Raw genomic sequence first — 11603 nt, 5'->3', positions numbered from 1 at the left:
TTCCTGGCAAGCACATGTGCCCTATAGCAAAAACCTCTAAAAAAAAAAAAAGAAAAGAAAAGAAAAACAGAAAAATACATCATGACTGTCCCAACGATCTAATAGTTAGAAGAAACCACTGGGTGAAGGAAAGCACGTGCACACAGAAAAGGAGCAGTCCGTTAATAGAGAGATGCGTTTCATTATAGCGGTGAGCCCCGCACACAGCAGTCGGCCACACAGAATGAGGACAGGTTCACTGCAATGCGACGCGCTTTCTTTGATTTTCAGGACTCGTCACGAGGCTGCGGTACCCAGTCAGTACCAAGGGGAGGAATGCGCCCACCACGGCGGGGTTCAGCTATGGTAACTCGCGGGCTGCTTCTCCTGGAGGGGGGTCTGTCACTCCGGGGCGGTTTAGACCGGTCCAGCTGCACAGTGGGACTGCCTTGGAAGTTTACCGCGCGGGTCTTAGGTGACTGCGCCCACAGTGTAGCAGTCCTAGGGTTTCTGTTCTTGTCGTTATCCGTCATCAGAGGGAGACGTCTCATCAGTGAGCGCTTTATCATGTCACATCTAATGTAAGCGGAAGCCCTTCCCTTTCTTCCTGGCATTGGTCACTCACAGATGGCGGTGACAGAGAAGGCTTGAACCGCATTGTCTGTGTTGCATCTGGCAAAAACCTTACCTTACCAAAAATCAAAAGAGAAAAAATCCCAGGGGAAGGAGTGGAAGTCATTGTTTATTTTTATATTTTTATTTGTTTTTTGAGAGGTTTTTACTAGAGGGCATGTACACTCTCTGGAGAGACAGAAAACGAGAAATCGCCCCCCAGAGGGGATGGCCATGCTGCAATCCGTTCTCCTCCATTCATCTCTCAGGATCTTGGGCACACACACACACACACACACACGCACCTGGTGTGAGGTTTAAGTTACCAGGCCTGGGTCGAACCACAGTCAACTACGTGGGAGTCCAGTGTTGTAACCATTACGGCATTTCCTGGTCCCAGTAACTGCTTACTAAAAAACACCTTAACCTTCAGCTTCATTATTCGTCCATGACCGGCATTTTCTCCCCCTCATTTTACTTACACCACAGCAGCTTAGAAGGGGTGCCTCCTCCCCAGAAAGCCACTTTTCCTGACTGAGCTGCAGGCTGCAATCCTGCCCCGCGCTTTCCCAGCCATTGTTACAGTGTTTTCTGTAGCTCCGAGGAGGGGCCTGGCTGCGGTGTCTCTTCCTCTCCCGGGTCCCGCGGTTCTCCCAATGAACGCATTAACACCTTTCCTGTCTGTCCTACAGAGAAATGGGAGATCAACCCTTCCGAGCTGACCTTTATGCGGGAGCTGGGCAGCGGGCTGTTCGGGGTGGTGAGGCTGGGCAAGTGGCGAGCCCAGTACAAAGTGGCCATCAAGGCCATCCGCGAAGGCGCCATGTGTGAGGAGGACTTCATAGAGGAGGCCAAAGTGATGATGTGAGTTGCTGACTCCTTCCTAGCCGCCCTTCCGCTGTGGAAAGTGGCGCACGGCGCGAGCCCCGCGGGTCCCCTCCCCCCGGTAACTACGCAGTGTGTCTCCCTGCCCAGGAAGCTGACGCACCCGAAGCTGGTGCAGCTGTACGGGGTCTGCACCCAGCAGAAGCCCATCTACATCGTCGCCGAATTCATGGAGAGGGGCTGCCTGCTCAACTTCCTCCGGCAGAGACAAGGCCACTTCAGCAGGGACGTGCTGCTGAGCATGTGCCAGGACGTGTGCGAGGGCATGGAGTACCTGGAGCGGAACAGCTTCATCCACCGGGACCTGGTGCGCAGCCTCCCCACGCGGGGCGGAGTCTGTGGTAACCCTGGGCAGCGAGAGCCGTGGCCGCGGGGTCCCAGTGTCCGTTCTTCCCAGCGCAAACCACCGTGCATCCCTTCATTTACTTCTGGTCAAGTTTATTTATTCTATGAGCAAATGACACTCAGAGAGAGACTGACAGACCCTAACTAGGTGTGACACCGAGATCCACCTGCAGCCCCAGCCAGGCCTGGGTTGTGGGCTCGGGGGCACAGGCAGGTCTTGGGGTGTGAACCTAGTCCCTTCCACTCAGGCTTACAGAGCGTTTGCATTTTACTGCTGTACCACCACTGGGGCCTCCATTATTAATATTTTTTAAAGTTTTTTAAGATTTAATTTACATTTAATCACATATATGTTTACAGTGTACAGTGTTGCTTTTTCTAGCACGCATGTCAGACAAAGCAGACATTACTATACACATTATCATCAGCGAAGAGCTATTTGTTTTTCCAATTTGGGGTTTTTAAAAAATGTTTTATTTATATTTTTTATTATTATTCATACATTAAATCGCTATACATCATTTAGATTGTGAAGAGACTTCACCCAGCATGATATACACCTCACTCCAGCCCAGTCGAGACCACCACACACAACCTCGTCAACAGATAATAACCTTATCAGTGTCCCACTTTGTCATTTAAACATGTTTTTTTCCGTCCGCTGTTCCCCTCCCTCCCACTATTACCCAACCCCGTACCATCCCTGTCCTTATCATCTCCACTATCTCCAGTTGCCCTCCCTGCTACTGGACCTCCCACACTCTCAGTCTCTGCTATAGAGCACAGACGTTCTGCATACATGAAGTGGGGACGAAGTCTGTCTTCCATACTCTGACCTGCTTCGCTTAGCATTAAGTCGACGTCTTTGTATGAAGTGTCAGGGTCTCATTGTTTTTTACGGCTGAGTAGTATTCCAGTGAGTGCATCTGCCACAATTTTCAATCCAGTCATCTGTTTTTGGACATTTGGGTTGATTCCATGTCCTAGCAATTGTAAATAATGCTGCATTACTATGGATGTGCAAGTATTTTTCTGACTGAAGGTTTTTCTATCCTTCAGGTATATACACGTAAGAGTGGAATTACTGGGTCATATGGTAGTTCTATTTGTAGGCTTCAGAGGAATCTCCATATTGTTGTCCTTATGGTGAGAGATGTCAAGTATGCTTTTATATACTTTTAGGCCATTCATATGTCTTCTTCAGAGAATTGTCTGTTTAGCTCCTTTTCTCATTTTTAATTGTTTGGATTATTCTTTTGTGGGTAAGCTGCTTGAGTTTCTTATATTCTGGTTATCAGAAGGTATATACATAAGGTATACACTATACCTTATCTGAGGTAGAGTTTGCAAATATATTCTCCCACGCCTTCTCACTCTACTTTTTGTTTCTTTTGCTGTGCAGCGGCTTCTCAGCCTAATATAGTCTCATTTGTCTATTTTTGGGCTACTGCCTATGCTTTGGAGGTCTTCTTTAAGAAGTCTTTGCCTACTCCAAGGAATCCAAGAGTTTTTCCTGTGTTTTCCACCAGTATTTTTATAGTGTGAGGTTTTATGTTTAGATCCTCAATCCATTTTGAGTTAGTTTTTGTTAGTGGTGAGAGGTAAGGGTCCAGTTTTGCCTGGACCTGCTCAGCTGAACATGTTTTTCTGAGTGGGGAAGGCTGTTAGAAATAAACATAACAACAAACGCACAAAGACACACAAGTATAGAAAAGCAAGGGTCAGTTGGGTCCAGCTTCTCTGAGTGAGAAAAGCTGCAACTGAGACTGGCCTCAGGTTTATCCTTTTTAAGGGCAGAAAATGGAGGAAGAGGAAATGGAATGAAAAGCCAGTTGCTTTAGGATGTAAATCATCTGAAGATGTGAAAACCACTGGTGCTGTAATTTCTCTGATCTTTTTGGGGCCAGATCTGATAAACACATGTGGTTTCCTTTAACTTGATACTGCCCTGCAGTATCAGATATCCGGTATCAACAACAGGCAGATAGCATTTTCGTATGCAAATGTTCTTATAGCCATTGCTAATGAAGCTCATGGAAGCACGTTTTTTGCATGCTAAAGGTCACCATGTTTTCTCAAATTGGCCACTCTCTATAAGTTTCGTTTTTTCTGCAGTTGGATATCTAGTTCTCCCAGCACTGTTTGCTTAAGAGATTTTATTTTTCCCACTGGATTATCTTGTGCTCTTTGTCAAGGATCAGTTGGCTGTATGGTTTGGGGTTAATTGGGGGTTTTCAGTTCTATTTCATCAGTCTACCTGTTTATTTTTGTGCTAATACCATGCTGTTTTAATCATCACAGCTTTGTAATGTGTTTTGAGGTCAGGAAGTGAGATGCCTCCTACTTTATTCCCCTTCTACAGTATTGCTTTGGTGATACAGGACCTTTTATGCTTCCAGACCAATTTTGTGATTTTTTTTTTTCTGTTTCTGTGAGGAATATATCTGGTAGTTTGATCAAAATTGCATTAAATTTGTAGCTTTTTTTTTTTTTGGAGAGATTTTCGCTATAGGGCGCGTGCGCTCGCCAGACAGACAGAGAGAGACACGGAGACAGAAAGCGAGAAATCACCCCCTGGGGGGATGGTCAAGCTGCAATCCCTTCTCCTCCATTCTCCTCTCGGGATCTTGGGCACACACGCACACGCGCCCAGCATGAGTTTTAAGCCACCTGGTCCGGGACTCAAACCGTGGTCAACTACGTGGGAGTCCAGCAACATAGCCATTACGCTAACCGCTGGTTCCCAATTTGTAGCTTAATATGGGTAGGATTGACATCTTGATTATATTGATTCTTCCAATCCAGAAACATGGGATGTTTTACTATTTTTTGATACAATTTTTAATATCTTTTTTCAAGTGTTTTATAGTTTTTCTTGTAGAGATCTTTGATATCTGTGATAAGGTTTATCCCTAGATACCTTACTGGTTTTGTGGCTATTGTAAATGGGATTTCTTTCTTCAATTCTGTCTCAGTTTGTCCATTATTAGTATACAAAAACGCTTTAGGTTTTTTATATTGATTTTGTATTCTGCCAGCTTACTATATATATTGATTTATCACTTCCAGGAACTTTTTTGTGGGTTCTTTTGGATTTTCTATGTGTAGCATCATATCATCTGCAAATAGAGAGAATTTCCCTTCCTTTTTCCCTTATTTGAATGCCTTTTATTTGATTCTCTTGTCTAATTGCATTGTCTAGAACTTCCAGTACTATGTTTAAAAGGAGTGGAGAAAGTGGGCACCCTTGTCTTGTTCCAGTTTTTAGTGGAAAAGCTTTCAGCTTTTCCCCATTCAGTATGATATTAGCCATGGGTTTTTCATAGGTAGCTTTTATTGTGTTGAGGAATAACCCTTCTATGTCAATTTTGCTGAGTATCCTAATCATGAAGGACTGTTGTATTTTACCTAATGATTTTTCTGTATCGATTGATATGATCATATGGTTTTTATTATATAGTTTCCTTTTGTTAATGTATTATGTTTATTGTTTTGCATATGTTACACCATCCTTGCATTCCTGGAATAAAACCTACTTGGTCATGGTGTATAATCTTTTTAATGTGTTGTCGAATACAATTTGCTAGTATCTTTTTGAGAATGTTTGCATCCATAGTCATCAGGGATATGGGCCTGAAGTTTCCTTTTTTGGCATGTCCTTGTCTGGTTTTGGAATTAAGATGATGGAGGCTTCACAGAATGAATTTGGAAGGGTTCCTTCCTTTTAAATTTTTAGAAGTAGTTTAAGGAGGATTGGGGTTAGTTCTTCTTTAAAAATTTTGTAGAATTCAGAAGTAAAGCCATCAGGTCTTGGGTTCTTCCTTACTTATTACTGATTCAATCTTATTGCTTGTTATGGGTCCATTCAGACTTTCTATTTCTTCATGGTTCAATCTTGGTAAGTTATACGTGTCCAGAAATTTTTCCATCTCATCTAGGTTTTCTTGTTTGTTGGCATAGAGTCGCTCATAGTATCCTCTGATGATATTTTGTACATCTGTTATAATAATGCCTGTTGCCTTGCTGATTTGATTTATCTGGTTCCTTTCTCTGTTCTTCTTGATTAATCTATTCAACGTGTGTCAATTTTGTTTATTTTCTCAAATAACTAGCTTTCAGTTTCATTTATTTTTCATATAGTTCTTTTATTCTCTATTTCATTTATTTCTGCTTGAATCTTTATTATTTCTTTTCTCCTGGGATTTTTTGGTTGTTGTTTTTTCCAGTTCCCTGAGTTGTGTCATTAGGTTGTTTATTTGCCACTTTTCTGCTTTTTTCTTGTGGACGCTGCATTTGCTGTGTCCTATAGGTTAGAAACACTTGTTTGTTATCATTGGTTTCTATGAACCTTTTGATTTCAGTCTTAATTTCTTCTATAGTTATAAAGTCATTTAGGAGTAGGTTGTTTAATTTCCATGTGGTTGAATTTTTGAGGGCTCTGTCTGTAGTTGATTTCAAGCTTGATTCCATTGTGTTCAGAAAAGTTGTTGGATATAGTTTCTATACATTTGAATTTGTAAAGGCTTATTTTGTGTCCTATCATGTGGTCAGTCTTGAAAATATTCAATGCGGGGGTGAGAAAAATGTATATTTTGTGGTAGTTGGGTGAAATACTCTGTAGATGGGTCTGTCAAGTCCATTTTACGTATGATATTGTATAGATCTTGTTTCTCTTTGTTTATTTTTTGTCCGGATGACCCAGTGGGGTGTTGAGATCCCCTACAATGATTGTGTTGCTATCTATCTCTCCCTTGAGATCTAACAGTCACTCTTTGATGTATTTAGGTGCTCCAGTGTTGGGTGCATAGATATTTACAAGTGTTCTATCTTCTTGGTGAACAAGTCCTTTTAGTACAATATAATGTCCTTCTTTGTGCCTTGTACGTCTTTCATCCCAAAGTCTATTCTGTCTGACACCAATATCATAACTCCAGTCTTTCTTTGGTTTCCATTTGCATGAAATATCTTTTTCCAGCTCTTCACTTTCAGTCTATGTTATCATTGAGATGTGTTTCTTATAAGCAGCATAGAGATGACTTCTGTTTTTGTATCTATTCAGCCAGTCTGTGTCTCTTAATAGGCAAATTTAATCCATTACCATTCAACCTTATTATTGATATTTGCAGACTTATCTTTGTCATTTTTTTTAGCCATTTTCTCATGATATTTGCAGACTTATCTTTGTCATTTTTTTAAGCCATTTTCTCAGTTGTTTTTTGTTTTCTTATTTCTGTTTGTCTTTCTTTCATTATCCTGATAAATACTCTCCTCAGTACTTCCTATAGAGCTGGTCTAGTGTTGGCAAATTCTTTCCGTTTTTGTTTATCTGAGAATACTTTTATTTGTTCTTCCTATTTAAGGATAACCTTACTGGATATAGTATTGGTGGTTGAAATTGTTTTTCTTTTACTGTTGTGAAAACAACTTCCCATTCTTTCCTTGCCTGCAGTGTTTCAGTTGAGACATCTGATGTTAACCTAATGGGATAACCTGTCTATGTAACTTGACGTTTTTCCCTTGCCATTTTTAGAATATCATCTTTGTCTTTCATTTTTACCAATCTAGTTATGATGTGCCAGGGGCAGGATCTTTTTGTGTTGATTCTATTTGGGGTCCTTTATATTTCTTGGGTCTAAATTTCACCATATGTCTCTATATTTGGAGAATTTTTAGACAGTATTTCACAAAAGAGGTTTTCCATGCCTTTAGCAGATTCTTTACCTTCTGCAATACCCATTATATGGATATTTGGGCGTTTCATGGTGTCTAGATTTCTCATATGTTGTCCTCATTTTTTGGTTGTTTTTCATTCTTTTCGGTGATTTGGTCAAATTCTTTCTTCTGCATGGTCCAATCTGTGTTAATGCTTTCTAGAGAGATTTTAACTTCTTGTATTTTATTCTTCATTTCCAAAAGTTCTGTGTGATTCTTTTTTAGGATATCTATTTCTTTTCTTGTTTTGGAGAGGTTTTTGCTGTAGCAAAACCTGTAGGGTGTGTGCACTTGCCAGAAAGACAGAGAGAGACAGAGAGATAGAAAGTGAGAAGTCACCCCCCAGGGGGTATGGCCATGCCGTAATCCCTTCTCCTCCATTCTCCTCATGGGATCTTGGGCACGCACACACATGCACCTGGCGTGAGTTTAAGCCACTGGGTCTGGGACTCAAACCGCAGTCGACTCCATGGGAGTTCAGTGACATAGCCATTACGCTAACTGCTGGTCCCAGGGTATCTATTTCTTTATGAAATTCCTCTTCCCTGTCCCGAAATAATTTTCTCATTTCCTGTAACTGATTGTTTTCTCTTGTATCTCATTGAGTTTTGTCACTGTGAATATTCAGAATTCTTTTTCTTACATTTCTGTGTATTCCTCTTGGTGTTCATTGTTGGTGAGGGGCTACTGTGCTCACCAGGGGGAGAGTTAACACCTTATTTTCTCGTGTTTCTTCGAGATCTGGGATGGTTTCTAGCATCTGATGCAGTATTTACTTCTTCTATTTATTAGAGTGGATTCTGTAGTACTGAAAGGGGACATTTCATCCTTGGTTCCAGGTGTGTTTCTGCTGGAGGGCTGTGCCCCGGGTCAGAGCAGTGCCTTCAGGTGCTCCGCTCTCTGCTAAGCATTCAGCTCTTGATCAGGTGGCGGCAAGCTAAGAAGACAGAACTCAGTGAAGAGGGCCAGGTTATGCGATGTGCAGCGCATGGGTTGCTGTACCAGAACTTCCAAAGTTACTCCTCAGGCCCGAGGGTGGACTTGGGAGAGGGCTGCCGAGGACAGGCTCAGGTCTCCTGGTGGGTGGGATGAGCCCAGGCTGCTAGGGCACTGGGTTGCAGAGTGGCCAAAGTTCCAGAGTTACTCCCAGTCTCCAAGGGTGGACTCACAAGAGGGCTGCCAAGGCCAAGCTCAAGTCTCCCCGGGGCCTCTGTTATTTTTAGGCTTGATGAATTAACGTGTCCCATAATTTTGCAGGTCTTTATTAAGCCTGATAATGGGACATGGTTCATGCCTCCAAGCGGGTTTCTGTACATGATTTATGTGATGTCTGTCAGAATCCCGTGAGATGGCTAGCCAGGGCATATTTCCTCCTCATCATTGTTTGACAGAAAAGAGCATTTCCTTCAGGGACATGAGCTGGTGTCACGGTGGCGAATGGGGATGTCAGGGTTGACATTGACCTTCTGGCTAAATCCCAAGCTCTTTTCCACCTTCACACATTATAACAGAATGAGAGAATTCACCTTTTCACTGAGAAACAAAAGGAGGCCCCCGTTAACTTCTGTAAATATCAGGAGAGGGCATCTGGTACTGTTCTAAATGGTTGTGAGGGAGACACTTCATTTCTCCTTTGCCTTTCTCCTCCGTTCTTCTTTCTGCCTTTCTTCTCCGTGATTCGCACACGTGTCCATTTTCAGCATGTCAGTAGCACTGGCAGTTTCTGCTCCACCTTGCAGGTGATTCCGTCACCAAGCGTGATTGCCATCTGGGACTTCCCCATGTTTTAGTTTTAACTTTTTCAAAATAAAGAATGGACACATTTTTTTCCTAGAGAAACAGCAAAGTATTTTTTGAACGTAACAGTTACCTTAAACAGGCGCTATTCTCGCATTTCACAAATGAGCACTCACTTGGTCATCATGACAACCCCAGGCAATAGGCACTATTATTATTACTATCATCGTTCCCATGTTACGATGACGACACTGAAGTGCAAATAACTTCACTTACCAGAGGTCAAGACAGTTGCAGAGGCAGGGTTTGAACTTAGAGACTTCGGTCCAGAGCCCTCACTTGTGCTCTGCCGTGCCCAGCTTTGAAGTGTAACTGAGAGCTGAGGCCTTGGAGATGGAAGGCTTGACCTCCTGGATGTGATTTGGGATAGTTTCTTGATCTCCGAGACTCTGTTTTCACATCTGTAAAGTGTGAGTTATAATAGTGTTGCTCCCCATCTGTCAAAGCCCCGTTCTGTGCCTGGGCCAAGGCCCTGTGAAGTGGATACGGTGAGTGTAACTTCAGTCGTGTTTCCTTACACCCGGTGATGTCAGAAAACGTGTCTTTGTCATACTGAAACTCGTGAACTGAGGCGCTTCCGTTTCTCTGCTTCCGAAGCTGATAAGCACTGAATGTGTACCTGAGTGTGGCGACCACACCAGTCCACACAGCCTGCATCCTGGCGGAAGCGGATGACGTTGTTGTGCCTCTCTCTAGCAGGGCTTGTACTGTGACAAGTGTGTGTCACCCTCGAGGGAGCATTATGCTGCTCCCATTTCCTGGGCAAAGAGGCCTCTGAGTGTTGAGCGAAGACATTGTTGAGGGTCTTCATAGGAAGATGGAGGGAATCCAGGCCATGGGTGATGACGCAGTTGAGAAGAGCTTCTTAAGATGTGTTCAGGGACCAGCAAATGACATAATAGTTACGTGGCTGGACTCCCTGTAGCCAACCATGGTTCGAGTCCTGGACTCGGTGACTTAAAACTCACATTGGGTGCGTGTACATATGTGCCCAAGATCCCCAAAGGAGATTGGAGGAGAAGGGATTGCAGCGTGGCCATCCCCCCAGGGGGTGATTTCTCACTTTCCATGTCTCTGTAATTCTGGCGAGTACATGCATCCTCTAGCAAAAATTTCTCTCTCTCAGAAAAAAAAAAGGTAGCAAGAAAAAAAAAGTAAATGTCTTCAGCAAGAAAGACCCTCGTATAAATAGAATCGTCACATAGAGAAGATAAAATTCTGAGCAGTGAGGCAGAAAAACGCATCTTGGATTATAAGTAAAACTACTGGACCAGCAGCTGGAGTGGTGGTTACGGCACTGGACCCCACATGGCTGGCTCAATGGTTCGAGTCCTGGGCCCAGCAACTTGAGAAACACTCTGGACACGTGTGCTTGCATGCTCAATCCCAAGAGGAGAACGGAGGAGAAGGGATCTCAGTATGGCCATTCCCCCGGGAGGTGATTTTTCACTTTCCCTCTCTCAGTCTTTCCAGAGAGAGATGAGCTATGGCAAAAATCTAAAAAAGAAAAAAAGAACAAAAATATTTCATGTCTTTCTTCTGAGAAATACTGTGTCTTTTCTTTCTTTTTTTTTTTTTTTTTAATTCCCAGAGAGCATATTTGAGAGAGAGAGAGAGAGAAGCACCCTCCCCAGGGCCTAATCACCCTGTGACCACTCCCCCCAGCCTGTCACCTGCAGGTCCGTGACACATCCCCAGTGTGTTCCTCAGGCTCTGGGGCCAGGGCTCAAACCCCTGCATGCCCTGTGGGCTTTGACTTCTTCTGTGCAGTCCCTAACTGCTGCACTACGGGCTGACCCTTTATACTGTGTCTTTTCACTGAACTATTTTCTTGACCCTTGTCATTTTGAAGAATGAGCAAGAAAATAGAGTAAATAATCTATCATTGGGTTGGATCCATTTATTATGTGAAATAAAATATCGAGAACATCATAAATGACAAAGCAAACTGTGTCTACACCCAGCTGTTCTGTGGACTGGGGTGGAGATGACCGATTGCTGAGCAAAGCTCTGGGTCGTCTGGTAGCTGTGTGTCACTGGTTCACAGCGAGAACCGGGTGAGGACTTCCAGAGATGTGGCCGCTGTCAGTCAGAAAACGATCGTTTTGTAAGAAGAGGATGGGAGGGAGGGACAGGGCTGCCCTTCCTGTCAGCGTGCGTGTGGCCCGACAGCTGGCAAAGACCACGTACTCGGCCCCCCTCCTCCTGCTGCTTTCCGACCTCCCTGTCCTCTGGAGTATATGGTGCAGGACTTCCACGGGGGTGAAAGCACG

The 11603-nt window shown here is 43.5% G+C and overlaps 1 protein-coding gene across 5 annotated transcripts in view; it reads left to right on the top strand.

The window, feature by feature from the left end:
• TEC (tec protein tyrosine kinase) overlaps positions 1 to 11603 on the top strand; it is a 166619-nt gene that overhangs the window by 150611 nt on the left and 4405 nt on the right. For all 5 annotated transcript variants that reach the window (XM_006141445.3, XM_014591948.2, XM_014591942.2 and 2 more), the window contains one exon: positions 1567 to 1783. In XM_006141445.3, coding sequence (XP_006141507.1) covers positions 1567 to 1783 — 217 coding nt within the window. The remainder of the gene's footprint in view (positions 1 to 1566; positions 1784 to 11603) is intronic.

This window comes from Tupaia chinensis, unplaced genomic scaffold (genome assembly GCF_000334495.1).
Source record: "Tupaia chinensis unplaced genomic scaffold, TupChi_1.0 Scaffold000054_1, whole genome shotgun sequence".
NCBI lineage: Eukaryota > Metazoa > Chordata > Mammalia > Scandentia > Tupaiidae > Tupaia > Tupaia belangeri.
The sequence above is the reverse complement of the archived record's forward strand: the minus strand, read 5'-3'. Positions and strand labels throughout refer to the sequence as shown.